We start from the raw sequence: 23,189 nt of genomic DNA, 5'->3' as shown, positions 1-23,189 counted from the left end.
CGTGTGTCATCATCCTGCAAGCCGCGTCGTCTTGTTATGCTTTTTTTTTGGGGGGGGGGGGGGGGGCGCGATGAAGCTGCATTCGAATAGATGGCAACGGAGAGGGAGACTCGCGAGGAGCGTGTAATAATAATAATAATAAATATATATATATAAATATATATATATATATCTCACGGAGGGAGGATGGAGGCTTACCTGTGTAGGTGACAGGACGGCTGCGGGCTTTTACGCGAGCATCGATCCGAGTGCGGAGGTCTGGTCGCTGTCGCGGGGCGTTAGAGGCTGCCCGAGCCGCGGCTCGACGGCGGCGAGCATTCCAAGTTGCTCGTGCGAGCGAGACTGACCACTGCCTCTGCCATGTTGGAATTCCAAGCCCTTGGACAGCTGCTCGGCCGACTGGAGGGGAGGCAGGCAGCGCGCTGCACACTGCGCATGATCGCTGCAGGAGAGAGCCAAATTCAAAGAAGAGCCCCTAATGAGCTGCGCGTTCACGAGGAGACTCGGTCGCCGCGACACTTGGCCCGAAAAGCCGTTTTCACATATTTGATATTCGAATTACGATCGTATGCATGCGTTGCATACTGGCCTTCAACTGTCGCTGTATTGATTCGTATCAAGAATAAACCAAATGAGACCAAAATAAATAATTGCAGGGCATTTCCCACCATGAATGTGCCCTTTCATCTGTAAAGCTACATTTCAAAGCAACAACAACAACAACAAAAAACGACCTGCAAAAGTGAGTGTGCGCACCCCCCTTACAACTGGGGATGTGGCAGTGTTCAGAACTTACCTCTAACATTCAAACTTAAATGGGAGTCAGCACACACCTGCCACCATTTAAAGTGCATCAGACGAGCTCCAAGCAAAGTTCATATGTTCTAGTAGGCTTTTCTTGGCATGTTTGTGGTTACAAGCCAGCTCCCAGAGCTTCAGATGAATCTTATTTTTCAAAAATATCAGCCAGGAGAAGGGTAAAAAGGAATTCACATGGCATCAAACATACCATATAGAACAGAATGACAACAGTCATCAAGTGAAAACAAAACAATAGTGACATACTGGACGTCCCTCGGAAGTGTACGAAAAGATGAAAAGACAATTGGTCAGGGAAGCTGCTAATTGAGGCTGACGTGGCGGCAACATTTCAAGGAGCTCCAACAACCACGCCTGGCTACATTTAGCAAAAACACTTAAAATCTCTCAAATCAGGTGGGAAAAAAATCATTCAGACTTCTGCTAGTAGCAAGAAAAGTTTAGGAAAGCCTACCAGAACATCTGAAGTTTGTTTGGGTTAATCAGTCACTTTAGATGTGGTGACTCCCATTTAAAAAGAAAGAAAGAAAAAAAAACGTGATATGATGAACATATAGCTTGAACAGTTCCACGTTAACATGATCAGGTTTTAATGTGGTAAGTTTTGCACTATACATGAACAATTCTACGGTAACATGGTAGGTTTCACGTGACAAGTATCACATGACAAGTATTCACGTTTTAATGTGATAAGTTGCACTTTTTAATGTGATGCTAGCATGCTAAAACATAATATGCTAGCACGTTAATTCAAATACGAATCGCTAAGTTGATTATTGCGATTTTTTTTTTTTTACTCAAATTTAGAAAACACTAATCAGTAAACTTGTACATGTACAATGTAAGATTTGTATGAAAATGTATTATTTATCTGAAACTTCAGGCTTATGACTGTGAGCCACTGTATTTAACAAACAATCTGTTGCAATCATTTGAACAGCATTGAAATTGATATATTAAGGCTTAATATTCCATTAATATAACATTCTTCCATGCTTAACGTGCGAAACCTAACCCTAAGTGAGACGTTTTGTTGAATATTTCCATTAAAAAATTATGTTTAAATATTGAATCGATTCGAGAGTTGCGCGCTTGTAAGATTGCGATATATTGCAGAATCGATTTTTTTTAACACCCCTACTGGCTAGGTGTCTGCCAGTGACCTAGCTCGCTAGCTAGTTAGCGAGCTAGGTGTCTGCTAGTGACCAATCTAGCTAGCTAGTGAGTTAGCTAGGTCTCTGGCAGTGACCTGAACCAGAAGGAATTCCTTCCTTTTCATTCTGCTGAATACAGAAGCCAAACTTATAATATGGAACCCCCCCTATGACACCCCCCCCTCCCCCGCCCCACCATTTCTGGTGCGGCAGCAATAAGCATCTAACATTGTTGAATCCACATGCATAACACATTGCCAGTACAAGTAGTGAACTAGAAATTGTGCTGAAATATATTTTTAATACATTTCCACAGATAGGTGGCCGCAATTTTACATATGACTAAAAGGCACTATATTATTATTCAATATTTATTTCATTCCTACATTAGAGTGGGACATTGCACCGGCTGCACCTCTTCATTATGTGTCCGTGGCCTTGACAGAGGGAGGTAATCTCTTCTCCTTTGGGGAAGCAATGCAGGGAGACCCTGGTTAGACACATGATATGAGCATCGGCACCAAAAGTCCCATTATGCCTTCTCATATCCATAGCCAAGGCCCTAAGAGTGATGCATTGATTCAACCTCCACCACTCCCCTGGCTGCGCCATGCTAATTCAAACTCGATGAGGTCTTCGGAGAAATCCGACCCGCGAGGCGGGACGCCACTTGTGCGGCTACTCCAGATAAAGAGCTGTCCGGCGGTAGGTTCTATTTTATTAAAAGCTTCTACGTAATTCCATAGACGTGACTTCAGATTGTAAAAAACACAATCATTACACATTGTGCTTCTGCACATGAAACCGCAGTGCAATAACGGCCCAAGCGAACGGCGGCACGTACGAGAGCAGCCTGTGGAAATCTCGCCGTGCTTAGAGGTCACGGTGAAAAACAACAGCAGTGCATTTCCAGGTGTAGCCACAGCCATTGTCTGCTTCCTCATATGGGCATGTTGAGACGGTGCCTTTGTCCTTGTGTCAGCAGGCAGGACATTCTAAATTATTTTGCTCAGCTGCCTCCCTGAACCCTTGCTACAGCACGTCAACGCACACATCACGCCGACACCCGCACATACCGATTCCGAGATCACAGTTCATGTCCATCACAAGCTGAAATCCTGCCCGGGAACACGTCAAAGCTTGACGATTTGAAGGAGGATATTAGTCATTGTTGTTTTTGAGGAATCTCAATAATGCTTCCGAGCAATCTGACGGACGTCAAAAATTGATTGCTTAAGTGAGTAACGCTTAGTGTTTTATAACATTTCATTTAAAGGATGGGCATAATAATCGATTAGTTGATTAAGTGACCGTTAAGAATTGTGTTAATTGTGTGGAAGTGATCGCCTCTTGAAGCAATCGCGGCAAAAAGGAAGTCTCGTACTTGGATGCAACCAACCGAGGCGCTGATGATTTCACAGCAGAATAGAAGCCGCAGTTCAGAACATTTATAGAGATTGGTCTCCCAAAACAAATCACAAATAAAACATAACAATGACTTCATGGGAACTGCAGTAGTATGCATGTTTCAAGGTATCAAATTTCAGGACTAATTCATTCATGAAGCCATCGTGATTCTTGGTGAGCCACCAAATTTATATTATTGTGAAGTGGTATACTACCGATACTCAAAACCACACGAGTATCAAAGCATAAACCAGGAAGTAGCACAAAAAAAAACACAAACTGAAAAAAAAACATTAAAAAAAAATACTTAACAATATTCATAATACTATTTTGTCAGCCTGCCAGTGGCTGAGTAGAGAGTTTTGTAGTTTTAAATAGGACTGGGTATCGATTGTAATTTCCTCAAATCGATTCAATTTCGATTCACAAGAGTTCAGTTTGATGCGATTTCGATTTTTCCCGATTCGATTCACTTCAATTCAACCCTATATCGATTAATTATGGCACATCAATTCTTCTTAAATGACATGATTAAAACTCCACAAATATTAAATTCCAAAGTAAATTTTGCGGAGGTAGTAACTGGTCACATGATTTAGTTTATTAATGAAAGTGACACGTGCTATAATCGCTTAAGTGTTACACAAACATTGACATCAGCAAGGATGAGATGAAAATATTTTCACAATCTAATTCAATAATTGTAAATACAAAAAAAAGATTCTTAATTGTCTTAAAGTGCAATAAGTCAGGTCTTTCATAAATGTTAAAAAATACTTTTAAATTCACGTGAACAGTAAATTTAAAGAAAACAATCAAATACAAAAATGTTTGGCCTTTAAAATTATATTTTCTTAATAATTTATGGAAAAGAGATAAATGAAATAATCAATTAATGGTTCTATGAATCGAGATCAGGCTTGAAAAGGAAAATCAATTCGATATTGATTATTCGATTTTTGAAAACCCAGCCCTAGTCTTAAATGCACGCAAGTACGTCACAACACTGGGTGATTGCCGCTTAAAATAATATCCACACTCTCACGCCCCAATACAAACTGTGATTTAAAACAATACTTAACATCATTTATGTATGTATGAAATGACACATGACTAGGGGTGTGAATTGCCTAGTACCTGGCGATTTAATTCGTATCACAATTCATAGGTCACAATTTGATACCGATTAATCCCGATGCAAATCTATAAATTTATTATTTCGATTTTTAAAAAGTTTTTTTTTACTCAAATTTAAGAAAATACTAATCAGTAAACTTGTATATGTACACTGTAAGATTTGTATGAAAATGTATTTATTTATTTGAAAATTCAGGCTTATAACTGAGCCACCGCATTTAACAAACAGTTCTGTTTCATGTTTGAACAGCACTGTAATAAAATATTAAGGCTTCATGTTCCATTAATATAACATTCTCCCATGCTTAATGTGTGAATCGTAACTCTAAGTAAGACGTTTTGTTGAATATTCCCATAAAAAAATTGATGTTTAAAAATCGATTCGGCCGCATATCGAATCGATTCCAGAATTGCGCGCTGTCATATCGCGATATATTGCCAAATAGATTTTTTTGATTGAACACCCCTACACATGACCGTTCAATTGAATCGGATAAAACTCTGGTAAACGTCCACACAATGTGACAATTTTTGGTCATTCCTGTGTACTTGTGTATAATACTATAATAACTACTTGAACAATTATGAAAATAAATGATGTTGCCTTTGCCCTAATTTTGCACATTGTATTTCTTAACGACACTCTTTGTACAACGTGTGTACACTAAGTTCATATCGTTGTTATGTCAAGTGTTTGTTGCTATAAAAGTAGAAGCCACTCCTGGCCACAAATCCCTTGCATGTTGTTTTTTTTTTTTTTAAATACTATGATCCTAACTCTGATTATGTCTCTATGATTTAGTCCCTAAAAACACTCATTTCTCACATTATTTCAAGATGCGTATCCAAGTGTCCCCATCTACCCGGACTTGAAGTCTTAATAAGGCCAAGCTTTGCAGTGAATAGAGCCCACAGAGGATAAGCTACTAAATCTCGCAATAAAAGCAATGTGATTTACAGTAAATTCCACAAGGCTGACAGTGCCACAGCTGAGGGCATAAACATTCCTTTCAGTGCTGTGCCTCAATTCTGTCCGCCGTGAACTACAATCACGCAGGCACGCCGCTCGCCGCCGCTCGCCGCCGCTGACTTTGATAAATCGCCAGGAAGTCTTACTGTTGGCACAAAACTACAACTTGTTCACTCGCATTTCTGCATTTGTCCCCCCTTTTTTAGTGCACGTGCAAGTGCACTCATCTGTCATTGATTGATTAGCTACGGCCAAATCTCATTTTGACTCACATTTCACAGTGAATGTGTTATTTATAGGAGCTCTATCTCAAGGAATGGGGTGGCTTTTCGTAAAACGTGCTTCCCTATTTACCTGCAACACGGGCACGTAAGTCCATTCCATTACTTGACCTGAGCACCAGTAAACGAGATTAGAAGTGGAAAGCTTTTGTGGGATTTCACTTCCTAAAAGCAATAATGTGTAACAATTTTACCTGTAAATAGCTTCGAAATCATTTTGGTGTCCACTTGTCACTCTCCTGTCACTTCCATGAAAACTAACTATGTAAAAAGCGGCATTTTGCTGAATTTAACCTACTAGATAACGCCATTTTGTTTCCCAATTGCTTTGTCTATTCTGTACTTCTATCTCAAGCATTAGCTAGCTAACAGCCAATCAGAGCAGACACGGTTTTGCTTGCCGCAATCAACTCATTCACTCACAGCCATTTTAACTGAAGCAACCCCCTTCGCTCCCAGCTATTTTACAGGATTTTGACTGATTTTGCAAGGTCCACAGAATATTCTGTTCTATGGCTGTAAAAACATGGAACCTACCAAAAGAAAGATGACCAATTAGCATTAGAATAGAGCTAAGTTTCATCATTATTCGCAAACCTGTTGAAAACATTGGGAAAAAGAGCTTGTTGCAACATGGCCCTGGCTGATCTCTTATACTCTGCTGCTACATGCTGGCCATTTTTTGTCAGCACTACTACTAATAATAATAATTTTATTTAATAAAATCATGATAAACAATGATTTGTCAGCCATGTTGATTGCTTGCCATGCTTGAGAAAACAATGGTTCTAACTAACATTGACTGCAAGAATTAAACGCTCCATTCGAGAGACAGATTCTAACAAAATTTGTATTCGGACATGACACTCTACCAGTGATGTTGATTGGTTCCCGTTTGCGGTCTATATTGTAAATGGATCAATGGGCTGCTCCCTCTAAATTGGGTGCCAGGGGTAAAATGGAGGAAAACAATGAAATAGCACCGCATTGGACCAAAAGATGCCGGTCCACCAGATGGGCAGTCAAGTCCTATCTATAAGCGGAGTATAGTTTATGTTAGCATGGTGCTATCAGTGCTGTTGGGTCAGTATAATGTTGTTGTTTAAAAAAAAAAATCTATCAAGAGACATAATGAGATAAAATAGATGAGTTTTTCCTCCCTTTACAAGACTCTGACCAAATGATATGCAACTTTTAGTACAGTACAAACCCTGAATTTGGTCCGAAGTTGACCAAAATTGACGTCATCATATCGTTTAAAACATTAAAGACTTACTTCCTGGAATATTGGCATTTTTCTTTTTTTTCTTAGCATTTTTGTTACTCGTTTTTTTTTTTTTACTGTCAAGATTGGTTGAAACATTACTGACAACGTTGCCTGTATAGTTGATAAAGATTTTATGATAGTGACCCTGGACCATTTTTTATTATTTCCTTTGGTGAACAATGTATTGAAATAAAAAATAAATAAAACAGAAGAGGTTGCGCTGTATTCAGAAGTGAATGTTTGCAATCATTAAAACGCATCTATTTTGAATGTGATAGAATTGGTTGACAAATCAATATGGAAAAAGTGGTTTGTATTGATTAGTCTTTTGGGTAGATCCATTTTAATTAAAATGTAAGAGAGTGCATGGCACTGATAGCAACTGTTCCTTTTTTTGAATTCAGTTTTTTAAAGGAGAAAGCATGGCTGAGTAATGCTCGCATGGAATTACACTTTGAGTACTGAGGATACATATGATGCATTTTCTATTTCAATAATGGACATAAATAATAATTTAGCTACGTATTTCAAAAAATGGTGTGAATATGAACAACCGTGCATGCATTTTAATCGAGGCACTTAAATGGTAATTATTCCACTCAGCCTCAAACGTAGGTAACAAATGGAATTCAATCAGTGTCCGTGCATAATGATGGTCATTAGAAGAAGGAAAATAATAATGACATCCTCTCTGCATTAAACCTGGAGACACTTTACACAATGATCCCGCCGCCGTTATTGATCTCCATGGAGATCGGCAATTGTCACTTTTCAGCATTATGCTTGAATGTTAAATACAGCTCATTTTGTTTTCCTGCAAAGCGTTTCAGCTGGCGTTAAATGTTTCATTTCATTTACTTCCCTACTTGAAATCCGTGCTCTCATTTGACATGATTTTAATTTGGCACATTGTTAAAGCTGCCTCTATGGTTCTCACTTTTTTTTTTGTGTGTAAAAAAAAAAGAAGTAAACAAACACTACTTCTGCTTTTTTTCAGTTGAGAATTTTTTTGCAGCCATGAATTTAGTAGCGACTGTTGCCACCCCTGGTCAACACTTTCATTATGGTATCAACATAAAACTTTGCAGGGATATGCCAAACGGTTAAATCAATACTAATTGCTAATTAAGGCTCAAGGCTGTACAATACATTTTTATCAACACCTGTAACTGAAATTCCAGCCTTTGTGTTTTGTTGATTATCCCCAACAGTCGCTTACGCTTGTCGTACGGCATGAATTGAGGCTTCTCCAAGACGGCCACTTGGTCGAATAATTAAATAAGATCTCCAATGAAATGATCCATGATTTGCATGCCGTCTGTTGCCAACGAGCTCCATCTGTTTGGCTCCGAGAGCTCTGACACTCTTGCTCTTGCGAGTGAGACAGCAATAACGTAATTGTGGATGTGACAGCTACACCAGATGATGCAGGGACTGTTCAAAAGTCTGGTCCAAGACATACTGTACAAGCTCCGTGTCATATGGTCGGCAAAAAAAATAAAAGAAATGGCCCTGTGTAGGGCTACGTTTTGTTTCTCTCCGCACACGCATGCAACATAAACTACCTTTGTGATACAAAGTTACTGTAAATAATTGAATACCAGGAAAGCCAGCATGGAACGGGAGGTGGGAGTGAAGGACAATGGCGCTCGTGCCAGTTTGGCCGGGCGCCAGTGGGCAACGCAGAGCGCTGGACTCGGCTCTCAGAGAGCAGGCGCAACTCAAGGCTGAGTCAGTCAAGACAGGCGTCCCCGCTTTGATGGGTCTGTCATAGCAGGCGGGGTCTGCCTTCACTGGGGGTTCAGGTGTTCTCCATCAATACATGCTGCTAGCCCATGTCAGGGTGAACAATAATGAGAGCCAGTACAAGAGCCGCATCAAGGATAATCATAGAGTGAAGCTCCTCCGTTCGCGGGGTAAAGGGAAAGAGGCCGACCGCTAATAATGAATTTAAAAGTGATGTACTAATAAGCGATATTAATACAGTTGTCCTGATTTGATCACGTTCGACGGTATCAGGTGGAAAGATGTGACAAAATAAAATCCTGAAGTATAAAGATACTGCCAAAAGGAACAGCAATAGCTTAGGTTTGGATTACACAAGGTCATATTTTGGATTGTGCGGTGGAGTGAAAAGGACGAGAGGCAGAAAATTAACGGTTGTATCGGATCAAGACTCTGTATCGGTAGATACTCAAAATCAAGTTACTTGGAATTTGATCAGGGCATCCTTATCTTCAGACATTTACCAAAAATATCTAGATATCCATCCATCTATCCATCCAACTACAGTACAGGCCAAAAGTTTGGACACACTTTCTTATTCAATGCATTTGCTTTATTCTCATGAGTACTTACTTTGTAGATTCTCACTGAAGCCATGAAAACTATGTATAAACTGATGTTGAGTTATGTACAAAAAAAAAAAAAAAAGTGAAATAACTGAAAACATGTTTTATATTATAGATTCTTCAAAATAGCCATCCTTTGCTTCGGTTACTTTTTTGCATACTCTTGGCATTGTTACCTCCGGGAACTCCTTAAAGACTGTTGGAAACCCCTTTCAGCTGACTACCTTTTGAAGAATGTAAAAAAAAGTAATCAGCCAAAAGGGTGGCTTTTTATTTATTTATGTTTTTAGTTGATTATTTTACCTTTTTTTTGTTAAGTACATAAATCCACGTGTTTTGATGCCTTCAGTGAGAATCTACAATGTACATAGTCATGAAAATAAAGCAATGTATTGAATGAGAAGGTGTGTCCAAACTTTTGGCCTGTACTGTACATATATACATATACGTATCTACATACCTACAAATCTATCTACCTATCTATAGTATTTATCTACGCACGTATTTATCTACATATCTACCTATCTATCTGAAGTATCTATCTATTTGAAGCATCCATCAATAGTATCTATCTATAGTATCTACAGTATCTACAATTTCCATCCATCCATCCATGTCTTTCCAAAGACTGTCACGTGTAATGAGGAATTTAATTCAAACCAGTGACTTGTAATATATTTTTAAAATGAAAGCAAATAGCAACACATAACATTAACTTGCTACACAGCATTCATTTTTAGTTTACCAGCAGCATCTAGTCTAAAATCAGTAATTATAATCTTATACGCCTCATGTCAAATTAGATGAAAAACTTATTTATATTTCATTTCTATGTGGATGCAGAGAAAACAAAATCCAGTCTTCATCCCCCATCTGTGGATATGAAATGTACAAGTAATTTAAAAAGACAACCAAGTTGCCCCAACAACAACATTTCCTGTCAGCCACTCTCACTCATGCAGGATCTCGCCAGAGCAACACGGTGATACGAATTAAATGTGAATAACATCAGAGATGCTACCATGCCAACCCTGTGTAAAAAAAACAAAAAAAAAACAATTCCACTTGTTGGAAAAACTTCAGATTCTCTGTTTGTGCTTGTCTGCTTTACTTTTCACCAACATTGGGCATCCTATTCTCACAAAATAACAAGAGTTTCTACAAATAGCAATATAGTACAATTAGTATCACACTGGCATATTGTTTGGAGTAACATCAAAGTGAGACAAGATGGGGAATATATATTAAAAAAAAGAAAGAAATATAAATGTTGACACACTGCATAAAAAACAAAGAAGAGAGCACTACTGTATTTCTCAACCAACATATGCAAAAGAATCACTTCAGGACAAGAAAAAGATAAGTATATCGAAATTGGCTAGTGGCCAAACTGGTTTTCCCTCTTCACCACACAACTAAAGAAACATTTATTTAAAAACAACTTTTTTTGAGGGTGAAATTTCTAAAGTAGGCGCGCAAGCATTGTACGCAGCTCAGCTTTGTCGCAAACTTTGGATATGTTGTTTGTTGCTCATTTCCAAAGCAGTAGGAGAACATATGTAGACAAACCCACACAAGTCGCAACTGGTGTGCGGGCCCTGCGGAAGATTCTCTTCCATCAGTAATGTGAGAAAAAAGTATAGAAAATTCAAGTTGCCGCCGACGCACTTTCATCCGTTTACTGAACGGGACACACAATCAAAGAGGCAAATACAAAATGAATGCACTTGTAAGATACTGCTGTAGGCCACAACTAACACTCAGACGCTCACACTGAACTAAACGGTCAAGCCAACCCTAATTTATAAAGTCACTCACAAGGCCACGCCCCTTAAAGCATGCATCCAAAACACAAATGTCTTTATATATATTTTTTTTCCCCATGGTTTCATTATATTTTGACACAATAAAGTGATCATTTAATTAATTGCTGCGATTAATAGATAGATTAATAGCATTTCAATGAAAAATATTGACCTAATATACAAATAAATTATTTTATGAGCTTCGCCATGGAACAAACTAAAATCGGGTATCACTGTATTCACATTCCATGCGACAGTTTTTTTGGCATTCAACAGTGCACTTGTTTTTTCTTAGTCCACGACAAGCACAGCTGTGAATCTGTTTGATAAAACTTTGTGAATAGTAATAAAAAATAAATATAGACAACAGCATGAAGACAAAACGGATGAATGGTTAATAGCCGGTTGGAGAGTTTGTTTTCAAATACTTCAAGCAAGTCTATGTCTTGATTTTTGAGAAAGCTACAATAATTTAGTGAGGACCTTCGCAGTAAAAAGTTTCAACACTCAAGGAGCATTGAGTGCCTGTATTTTATTTGATTTGGTCCCTGCCTTTGAGTACCATCCTAACCACAATTGCCAATATAGATTTTGTTTTGTACAAAATGAAAACATTGCAATGCCTTGAGCTTGGTAACTGTTCGCAAGTCTCTCGAGCTTGTTGACTATGATTCAAAGCAACCGCGTCTGCCAACAAAAATGGCACCTCCTGTTGGACTGGAGTGGAACAGCACAGTATCAATGTCAAATTGCAACGATTTCTCTGGACTCGCAGTTGTGGTCGTAAAGGAAAGTCACAGTATTCAATGCACTTATTTAGACGTTTAATGAATACCAGGAGAACAGCAACAAAGCTCATGCTCTCTCAGAAGGCTGCTGTTGGCCTCAGGCCACACCCAGACACTCACATGCAGGCACAGGCCTGCCTCTTAAAGGCACATACACAAATACTACAAGATAATCTTGTGTAGTACATTTTTTTGGTTCAACCAGTTTTTAATACTACATTAATTATTTTAACTGTTTTAAAAGTGTGAGATAAAAATAAATAATTATAATAAAATTAAATTCTATTGCGGATTGAGAGGTTGCACTCAATCGCGATTAAGCATTGTTATCTTGTTAAGGTAGAATTTTTCAAACCGCTTCCGACGTTATCTTTTCTGTGTCTACGAATCAGGCAAGCAATGCAACTAAAAGTGTGCACGCCTCAACAAGCTTCTATTATCCAAATCAAATGCTGATTGTGGGAATCCTCAACATGTCTCCCAAGATCCACACACAGCCGGCCGGCATAAGGAAACCAGACTCCGCCACGATTTAAGTTGCATTCATTTTGCCAGGCTTTGGCCTTTCCAAACAGCACCAAGACTTCCTGATCGGCTGTAATCCGCCGCTTTCGCACACACGCGAGTCATCGAGAGCGATGAAGTCCCTTCTGTTTACTCACTCCAAACCAAATGATCTTTCACAAGGAGACCACTTCAGTTGTGAAATGGAATTTGCCAGGGTGTTCTATTCCAAGTCTATTTCTCCCTTGGCTTTACCAATTCCCAAACCGGGTTCAGTCGCTCACAGATAATGTCTGTGAGGAATGAGCCGGGCTCCTCTGCTGTTTTAATGGCTCGGGGGAAAAGGCATTTGACAGAAGTGTGCACAAAAAAAAAAGTCCCAGCACATACACACAATCCCATTTCTATTTAGTCAACACAAAATATTGGAGAGAGTCTTATGTCAGCTTGCTATTCATTTAACATAATTGTACTAATACGGTGCTATAAACTATACCGCAGATAGTTTATAGCGGGTGGTTTGACTGTAAAAATACATATAATTTACTTCATAAAACAGCAACTTACTCAGTCACATGTTGGAATTACAAGGGAATAAACTGGCTGATGGCTTTATCTCTTTAGCGGGTGACAGTGTTACTGCTTTGCTTCGTAGTTATGATAAATGGTTGTTGTAGGAGGGTTGCATTTACTTTGTAGAGTCATTATGAGAATATTATGTATGAGAAAACAGCCATTAATATTCATTATAATTGCAAACCACCCAGCTGAATGCTGATGCGCTCAGATACCGACACAGGACACAAGACTTTTTCCACGGTCTGTGGTCCTTGTATCCGTGCGTCAATACGTGCGGCAGACAAGTCATGGAGATGAGGGGGGGGGGGGGGGGGGATTATGTTCCAGACCACCCCCGCAATAAGTGAAATCCGTGATATGGAATCCCAATATAAATACTCAACAGCATGCTTTTATAGCTTCTACAGCACTTACCATTTATAAGGTATTTTAACAGACTTTCAAAATAATACAAAAAAGATTTAAACACAATATATTGAGAGAGAGAGAGAGAGAGAGAGAGAAAGAGAGCGCAATGGTTAGCACAAAAATATGGAACAAACAATGTAACAGTGTGCCAATCGCTATATGTGTTCATAGTAAATCCCTGTTTTCCAAACTAACAAAACTTATCCCACAATACACATCAATAACCATGTCCAAAGATGTACATTATGAAACTTTCTGTAGGCTTAAAAAAAAAAAGTATTACAGAGAATAACGTTCAACTATTTTAAACAAAAACTAGGCTGAAATCCAGTACTTCCTGTTTCGTTCTTCTTCTTCTTTGAAATGTCTCAAACCATCTAGTGGTTGAAAGTGAAATTACAGTGCACCCAATATACAGGAGAGTTAACCAAAATAGAGGAGAGGATTTTACGGTAATCCAGTTTATACCTTGACTATTTAGCGGTCATTTACTCCTCAGTAAAAGAAATGTATTTGGCCCACTTTTGTCGAGTCTGGTTCATAAACTGAACTTTATTCTCTAAAGGATAAGCTGTTCTTATTCCAATACATAAGAGCCCCCATTTTGTTGGTGTCTGGTAATTGGAGCCATTGTGAAGGAAGAATCACTGATACATTTCCCAGTCTACGTGTGAATGAGGCTGTAAAGGTCAGCGCCTGTTCTAGCCTCCATCCCCCAAGGGCCCTCAGCAGTAGGGGCCAGAGAACACCACAAACAATTAAACGTGTTGCTCCTCGGCGTAGAGCAGCTGGACTCTTGTCGGCTGGTAAAGTTTTTTTTTTTTTTCTGCTGTTGGTCACTCTTCACAGCAATAATCTGTAGGTCTGAGCAATCAATACGAGCGCGACAGCCTCAGCCTCCATTAGCGCGGACATCCCTGGAGTGCATGATGTATTCAAGCTCATGCACACATTCACACGGGAGGGCACCAAAACGTGGAAGGCGAATAAATCGCCACATTAAATACTCCAAATGTACTCACAAAACATATTGTGATTAAAAGGAACAGCATAGTAATTGCGCCTACAAAAAAAAAAAATCAATGTGAAAAATAAAATTGCCCATTTACAACAACCTACTTTAGCGCCCTGTAAAACTGTGGCTAGCCCACACACTCCTGTGTTAGCTTTAGCACCAATGTCTTTTATAAGAAGTGATTAGCACGTTCTAGAGCAAGGAACATGTTTGGTAACATGATTAACTCAAACCCATAATGAAAAAAGATAAAGAGAAGTTTATAATTAATGAGTTGCTCGTCAGTGAACAATTGTTCAAAAAAGAGGCTTTAAGTTATTTATTGCCACTCTCAGTTAAAGTTTTTTGTCAAACTGAATATAAAACAAAGACCAAATCAAAACAAACATGTCTTAAAAACAACTAGATGAATGACACAGCTAGCTTAATGCTAAGACAGAATGGAAAACACCATTAATGGGCTCAAACTTAGCATCGGTGGAGTGATACTCACAGACATACAGTATATCTTTAGCCTCTGAGAAAAACTATAAATATTATCACCTTACTGAGGCACAATAGTTGACATACTGTTTTTCATTTGTGTCTGTCTGTATTATACTGCCCTCCGATGGCCAAGTCGAGCACATCAGAAGGAGCAGCACAATGAGTTGAATTGAAGCATTAAGCTCATAATGCATAAACTGCTTAATTATTTACATTCTCGTTAATTATGTTATTACTTTATGTTTGAGTGCTATTTTCCTTATTAAAAAAAATAGTTGGTTTTTTTTGTGGGGCGGGATGAGGCTGGAACGGATTAATGTAATTTCCATTATTTTCAATGGGGAAAAATGTAGTTGTGAGCGTGGACACAAAACAAATTAAAATTGCAACAACAAAAAAACGTAAACACATTAAAAAATATATAAACAAATTTCTGATTGAGTGGCCAATAAAGAATTTTTTAAATGTTATATCACTTAGGTTGCAAAGGGGCCAACTTTTTGGGCAAAATATAAATAAATAGTGTGATAGTGGTGAAAAAATTAGAAATTTTGACCTGACCAGATTCCTTAATGCATGTGTGTTTTATTTGTTCTTCCCCACTGTAACATGCAAATTTTTCCACTGTCAGATGAATAAAGCATGATCTTGTCTATCAAACATGATTGAATGCTTCCATGTAATTTTTCCCCCTCTTCCAATAGAAACTTGTCTCGACCTACTGTCAAGTGTCGCATTGGATTTTCTCTACCGTATATAGATGAATGGAACTAAATAAAGACCAGGTTTTATCATATTATCCCATGTTTAAGTGGAAAATTCATTACTAGTTTGTTTTGATAATATTACTTGTAAGGCCACTGAGCACTATGCAGCCAAAGTTCCTCTTTTTCGTGTTTGAGTAGGGCTTAAAAACGACTGAATTGCGTCCTTTGCAAAGACGCCGGATTAATAAAGGGAGAGCAATTGTGAATGTGAAAAGAACTCAAGGTTGGCGTAGAAGCCGCTGTTTTTCTTTGACATTGTCATCATCACTAACGTTATCACTGTATTGAAAATGAGGAATTGAATGGCGCCGTGAGGGGGAGCAGGATAGACGCCGTGCCAATACATGTTTCTGCACCAAGCGGATCATACTTAACAAACGCTTCTGCATGGTTAAATCGCAACCAGTAATATTTCACATTACTATACTCCTAAACTGTGTAGGTAATCTACGCGACCAGTATGAAAGCATACATTCAGGTGAGACGGTACTTTTCATTTTGCATCCGCCAAGTAAGCCAGCGAGTCTCCGCACGCACTCCCCTGCAGGTTGAGCTGCTTTAAATTGTCGAGTGACCTTCCTATACAGCAATTAGCTGATGAGTTGCACCGTACTGCCGATCAGTATCATTAGTTTGCAATCACCGCAAAAACAGGGAAGCTTCTCAAAAGAGCATTTCGCTTGATGTTCAAGCACCCTTACCTTATTGGACAAATTATAATCATCAAAAGTTTTTTTTTTTTAACGAATATCACACAAGGCAATTTTCAAAACTGGGATGGTGAAGGCGTGATCTGGAACATGAGTTGTATCAAAAATGAGATCACGTGTATGTTAATATTCTCCAACTGAAATCAAAGAGTTTACTGCCACCGATGCATATACGTCAAGTTTTTCAACTGGTAGGCGTCAGCTTGTCTACCAATTTCATGTTCTTCGTCTAACGGATCCTATAGATGTGTTGCATTGCTTTGGATTTGATAGCAGCGCAGTGTCACAGTAGGGAGTAGAGTGTTGTGATCAGGGCTGGACTGGCACCAAAATAAAATGGCATTTTGACTTAGACCGGACAGTTTTTGCTGTCTATATTGTAAATTGATTAACGGCCTCCTCCGTTTCTTGGGGTAAAATAGAGGAAATTACTAATTAAATAGCACCATATCAACCCCAAAAGATGTCGGCCCACTGGGCATCTGCCCTGTATGCCAGACGGCCAGTCCAATCCAGGTTGTGATCATGAGAAAAAAATGACGCATTTCATGTAGGGAATGACGAACGGCATGAACAAAGTCAACGACTTGAACAATGTGGTAAATCACAAAACATAATTTACATAATTATAAAAATATTTACAATTTATTTATTATACCATCAATGTAGTTATTTAAAAAAGTAACTTCCCGTAACCCAACGTGATTTTGATTCACAGAACAGCAAAAAACTTATCGGAATCAGCCATCTTTGTTGTTTACATTTGCCGCGGAGGCTTTGAGGTCGGAACTGGGAGAATCCAAGCGGGATAGATCTTCCCAAAACTTCCCATTGTCCTCGAACGCAGCATGCCAATTTTCCTATAACGAGCTACAGCTAAGCTTGAAGACACGTTTTTGGGGACAAAGGCGCCCCCACCACTACAAAGCACTATATCACAATTGCGTTACTACTGATGTGGTATCTTATTTAAATAACATATTTTATTAGATTGCGTGCAGAATGTTTTGGTCATACATTGTAAATGTCAAGAGTACAGTAGACCAAAACACATTTCAAGATGATTTTATGTTTGCTAAGCTCTACTAAGGCAGGTACAACAAAGACATCCGTGGAGCTAATGTAACATGTCATAGCTTTAAGCAACTAAACCAAGACAATAAGGGCTTGACTCAGACAGTATTTACCAACTAAAAGCCTCCATTTGCTCAAATCATAACAACCACAAAATGTGCTGTTGGCTGCATACTTGTAGAAAAGGGAGTGGGTTAGATCATGGGGTTTAGGTTAAAATTGTTGTTATTCTGCAAAGAAATACACTTTGTCTCACTGGTGGAAAAGTGAAAATCTCTCCAACTCGGTGCTGACCCACGGCTGAAATTAGCAGTCACACAACAGCCTGACACCGGGGAAGGCACCCTTGCCAATCATCTGTCAATCATTGGCAACTAACCAACTATCCAAACCAGTTTTAATACAAAGTTTTGAAAGAATTTGCTGCACAGTAGATAGCGTGGTGATCCAATTTGTTGCTAATGAGTGTTTTTGTTTTTGTGTGCTCAAAAATAGGATCACTCATTGTAATACAAGGCGTATACACATTTTTAACATAAGAATCCAGCTAATGACTTAAATAAGTGATAATAATTACACTTGCTTTTGTGTTTTGACTCACTGGGCTTTAGAAAGTGAGACAAACAACAGTGTGCTCTCATTACTGACCAAAACAACATTACGACTATTGTTTGTGCAGTTATGAAGGTTGCCATCTTTGTTTAAGGGACCGATTGGGCAGGAGCATTCTGCTGCTAATAGATTTTGTGCAGACATATTTTCATGCTGCCGCTATCAGACGGGTGACACGTGTAACCCTGGTCTCCAGCCTGGTCCACTTAGGGGCAACCCTATCGGGGGGCGGCGGCGCTAAACAACCCCACGGTGGTGTTTTTCCAGCGAGCGAGGCTGTCATTACTGCGTTACCATGGAAAAGATGTGTCACAAATACAGTTTTAACAAGGGCGTTTAGCTCAGAACGGCTCGAAATGGGCTAACTGGGCCTTGCTCCACCGCTTGTGTAATGAATTCCATATCGGCTCCTTTCCGCAGTATATAGGACATATCTAATTGTTCTCGTGATGTGGCGACTGGCAGAAGCTAATGGACAAAGCGCATCACGTCCGCCCACTGTTCTCCCCCCGCCCGGGTTGTGTTCTTCTCTTAAAACCGCAATTATCAGGCGATTAACACGTTGATTCTGCCGCAACAGGGTGTGCTGTGAAAAGGCATGTTGTTTCCAAAGGCACTTGGCTGGTTCCCATCTCTCAAGGTGACAGAAATATTGCAGATCTTGCACGACAGTGAAGGGCGCCGGACAGGCCGGGGCTGTGTGTGGCTTATGAATGTGAAAGTCACTGCAGTTTGGCCTTCCTCTCTGTTTTTACTGCCCCACGCCGGCAGATCAGCTTTACTCAGCAGATTCCTCTCCGGTGGGAAAACACAGGCAGGCTGCAGGTGGCTGAAAACAGTCTCACATGGCTAAACCCCTACTGTCCTAATGTTAATCATTGATCAGTTGATCAAGAGAGATGAAGAGATTTTTTTTTTTGTAAGCGAGAGCTCTGACTTGTCTTGTGAGAGCTGCCAAAAGATCAATACTTTCAATCATGCCAGAGAGCTCTTGTGTCAGTCACGCTGAGTAAGGTGATTACAATTGAGTCTTAAGACAATGAAGAACTTCACGGGGCTTCCTCAGGCACACTCAGCCTCCTCTCAGGGAGCCTGATGAAGTCAGCGCGGCTAAATAGACCTGCAAACCACTTAAACGCGCACCCTGAGAGGCTGACACAAGCCAAACTCGCTGGTTCAAGCCTGTGTGCAAACACAATGTGCACACGAACCCGGAAGAGACACGAGAACAAGATGTGGGTCGATATCACCATCACGCAATCATCAATGAAAATGCAGCCGAATAATGAAGCTCTGGGGCCAAACAATTAGATACATTGCAAGTCTCTAATAATGTGACGTTTTTTTTTCCTTTATTGGTAGAAAATAGACATGTTTGGTTTAAAATTTAAGTTTTAAGGGTCATCAGCAGGTCTTAAAAAGTTAAATGAAACTCTAAAACAAGTAAATAGCTCCCTATTGTTATCTACAGTAAATAAAGTTTTCCAAAATTTCTAAATATCTGAAATTTTCAGTTATCTTAGTTTTAATTTTAAACAAAAATGGAAGGTGCAGGGAATTCTCAAGGTCAGCAGCATCTATTATAAAGTTAACTGAAAATCAAAATAAATAGTTCCTTGAAGTTAACAGTTTTAAATGTATCTCTCATCGGTGTCAGATTAAAAAAATAAAAATAAAAAAATAAAAAAAGCTGATATCGATATTGTTCAAAATAACAAATATAAAGTACTTGATGTTGGTATGTCCCACACACAGCTACAGTGTATGTAATAATAAGTGGTTTAACAAATAAACATACAATTATATATTGTTTTATTGACTGCAACTTCCATCCATCCATTTTCTTAACCACTTTTCCTCACAAGGGTCGCGGGGGACGCTGGAGCCTATCCCAGCTGGCTTCGGGCAGTAGGCGAGGTACACCCTGAAAACCCACGCAAGCACGGGTGGAACATGCAAACTCCACCCAGCAAGGTCAAAGTCCGGACTCGATCTCACGTCCTCTGCACTGAGAGGTGGACGTGCTAACCAGTCATCCACCGTGTTGACTACAACTTATTTGATAAAATGAGTCATTTCAGTCAACAATATTATATTTTCATAATCATATATCTCATTTTGCATATTGCTGTCCACCCTGTCATAATGCGGTAACTGCTCCGTTGAGAAATCTGCTGTTTTCACTGACATCACAACCAGCATTTTGTTTTTATTCACTGAAGGCTGAAAGTGAAATATTAACAATATACTTATGCTTAAAAAAAAAATCATCACATTTTGTGTACTAAAGTTGGATGTTGTCAAATTCAACATGTCCACTCTGTTATAATGAAATTGACATAAAACCTTGCAGATATTTTAAATATATTTGTTAACATGTGAAGTCAGCTTTTTAACTGAATCATAAATGAATAATGACTCACTTAGCAGCTGAATCATGCTATGAAGTGAAGGCCAACCCTGTGCTCATAAAATGCTAATGTTAGCCAAAAATGTCCACGCTGTCAGATAGCTCGCATATCGACTCATGTACACTTTAAAACCCAGCATTGATTCTGGGCAAAAAATGTGAATGGGCAGAAGGTTAATAGTGCTTTCACTCATTGTGCTAATACTTTCCCCCCCCTGAAAACTGTACGCAAAAAAACAAACAAACAATTTTCTTCCATTCAGGATAGCAAAACATTTGCATCTTCATAACTGATTAAAATGTGATAACTTGAAGTTGAAGCCTGAACGCATCACTTAATACGTCTTCGCAAAATTGAGCCGAAGCGCAGCTTTCCTTGCACCGGATCGAATTGTACCATTTGTGATTTCAGTAAAAACACAACGCCACGTACTGGACATCAACAATCACCAACCCTAACGACAGCGAGAGGTTTCCTTGTCTCAAAGATGCACTAATAGCTTTGTGTTGAGCACGGTTGTGTGTCTTTACCATTGCGCTGTGTGTGTGACAGCAGCCTTTCACGGAGCAGGTGACTTGTTAGTACTCTAAGCAACAACGGGAACAGATGTGTCCCTGACAGTGGATGGATGGTCAGGGTCCATCTGGTCAGTGCAGCCCTGGACAGGAATGATGAATACAGCTTCATCAGTGAATAGCTGTCATCAATCGCGGGGCCGTGGCGACGGCCGGTGACAGCCGCGCGCCAGCGCCGGGCCCCAGGTGTGGCGAAGGGAGAGCGGACGGGCTCTGGAATGCAGGTCAATCAGCCAAGTCTGAGCCAACGTTATATATTGCAATGTAAAGCGAAGGCATTACAAAGCAAGTGAAGAGCATTCCTTTGTATGGGCGGGTGGGCTTGTTCTTTGACAGAAGCGCAGATTCGGTCTTAAGATTTATTTCAATGAAGGGGCTGTTAGCGCGCTAAGGACGAGCACCGGGCGTCTAGACAAGTCATGGCTCCACATTGTCTTCCCCGGCGGTCCCAAATGAAATGTGCTGCATCCTTGTCTGCCTCGGTGCATAGACATGAAGAGGTACTAAAACAGCGACCTTGCGCATCGCCATTCTGAATATGTTATAGCCCCCGCTTTCCTTGAACTGTCACAACTTTAAATCGACTACTTCTAATGGTTTCATACACTGCGTGCTCATCTTTATGCAGGACAGCCCACCTGCTCTTAGCCTTGAAGGAATGCTATATTAACACACTGTACATACTTCCAAATGTTGTTGAAAAAAGACAAATGGCCTAAATAATTGCGGCAAATATCATCTACCCATTTGGCCGGTAACCTTGTGGCGGGTGTGTTGTATGCCCTCGATGTCAATGAGAAAAACAAAATGTACTGAATTTCTGCCAGGGAACAAATTTGTGGCGTTAAGAAAGTTGCAATTCTACGGAAGTGTGGAACTGCCAATGTGGAGTAAATATTTTGGACTGGCGAGTACATTCAAACGTACTTGTAGGCTGAATGCTACAAACATAGCATATTTTCCCATAATCCCACAGGGATTGTCCCACTTGTGCATGAGTTAAAGCTTTTGGCCCACATTATACCAATAAGGTTGGGGGGGGGGAAACATTGTTTATTTGCGATTTATGATTTGTTACGTCTGCAATGCATGATTTAGGTTTGGCTTTTTTTTCATAATGCAACGCGGTATCGACTTGCGCAAGTAATAGCCTGTGGCATCATAAGAAAATATGTTTGTAGCATTTAGCTGACAAGTATGATCGAACGTACTTGCAAGTATATTAAAACACATTTAAATACGTTCAAACATACTCGCAAATACGTTGAAACGTGCTGGCCAGTCAAAAATGTTCACTCCACACTGGCTGTTTCATGCTTTCGTACAATTGGAATTAGAATTTTTGAATCAATCTCTAATCGATTTTTTTTTTTTTATGACTCTTATCAGGGTTGTGCATAAGGGTGTGGTGTAGTGATAGACCAAAATGTTTGGGGCCGGTTTCAGGGCCAATACCGATTAATAGAAAAGAGGCCAATAAACAATATTTGAGCCAAAATTCACTAAAAGGAAAAAATATTGGCGTCAACTTTGTTGAAATGCTTTGAAGCATATGTTCATTGAATAACTTTGCAAATTTGCAAAAATTATTATTTTTTCTTAAATTTTTGATGATAGACATCTTTGTTTATAATTCTAGCAAAAAAAAGTTCAGGAAGCTCATAGTGTCCTCAGCATGTCTTAAAAAGTTAAATGGCAATTTAAACAAATACTGTTTTCTAAAGTAAAAGTAGAAATATCTTAAATTAAATTTTCACTTATTTTAGTTTTAATTTCAAACAAAAATTGGAGGTGCAGAGAGTTTCCAGGGTCTACAGCATCTCTTATAAAGATAACTTAAATTTGAAATACACTTTAAATTGATTTAATACCGGCTGTCAGATTTAACAAAAAATAAAAAAATTTAAAGGCAGATGCCGATATTCATCAAAACGCTGGGAATTTTGGGAGTGTGCAAACGTCCGTTCCATTCCAGGCCAAAAATTTCACACATCAAGGCTGGTCAGTACAACATCACTTCTTCTAATGTGATATTGCTTAATTAAATGCGAGAATTGTTTAGGTGGAAA

The 23,189-nt window shown here is 39.3% G+C and overlaps 1 protein-coding gene across 3 annotated transcripts in view; it reads right to left on the bottom strand.

The window, feature by feature from the left end:
* The window catches only part of fign (fidgetin), a 75,168-nt gene that overhangs the window by 38,358 nt on the left and 13,621 nt on the right, over window positions 1–23,189 (bottom strand). Inside the window, exon 3 of one of the 3 annotated variants that reach the window (XM_086091894.1) lies at window positions 199–442. In XM_086091894.1, coding sequence (XP_085948020.1) covers window positions 199–442 — 244 coding nt within the window. Of the gene's footprint in view, window positions 1–198; window positions 443–21,208; window positions 21,334–23,189 lie in introns of those variants that run through there. The other 2 variants (XR_015096736.1, XR_015096738.1) reach the window with 2 other exon arrangements.

Source organism: Leptonotus elevatus, chromosome 12 (assembly GCF_054856555.1).
Source record: "Leptonotus elevatus isolate MCC_2025b chromosome 12, RoL_Lele_1.0, whole genome shotgun sequence".
NCBI lineage: Eukaryota > Metazoa > Chordata > Actinopteri > Syngnathiformes > Syngnathidae > Leptonotus > Leptonotus elevatus.
This window is presented reverse-complemented; position numbering and strand designations above follow the sequence as displayed.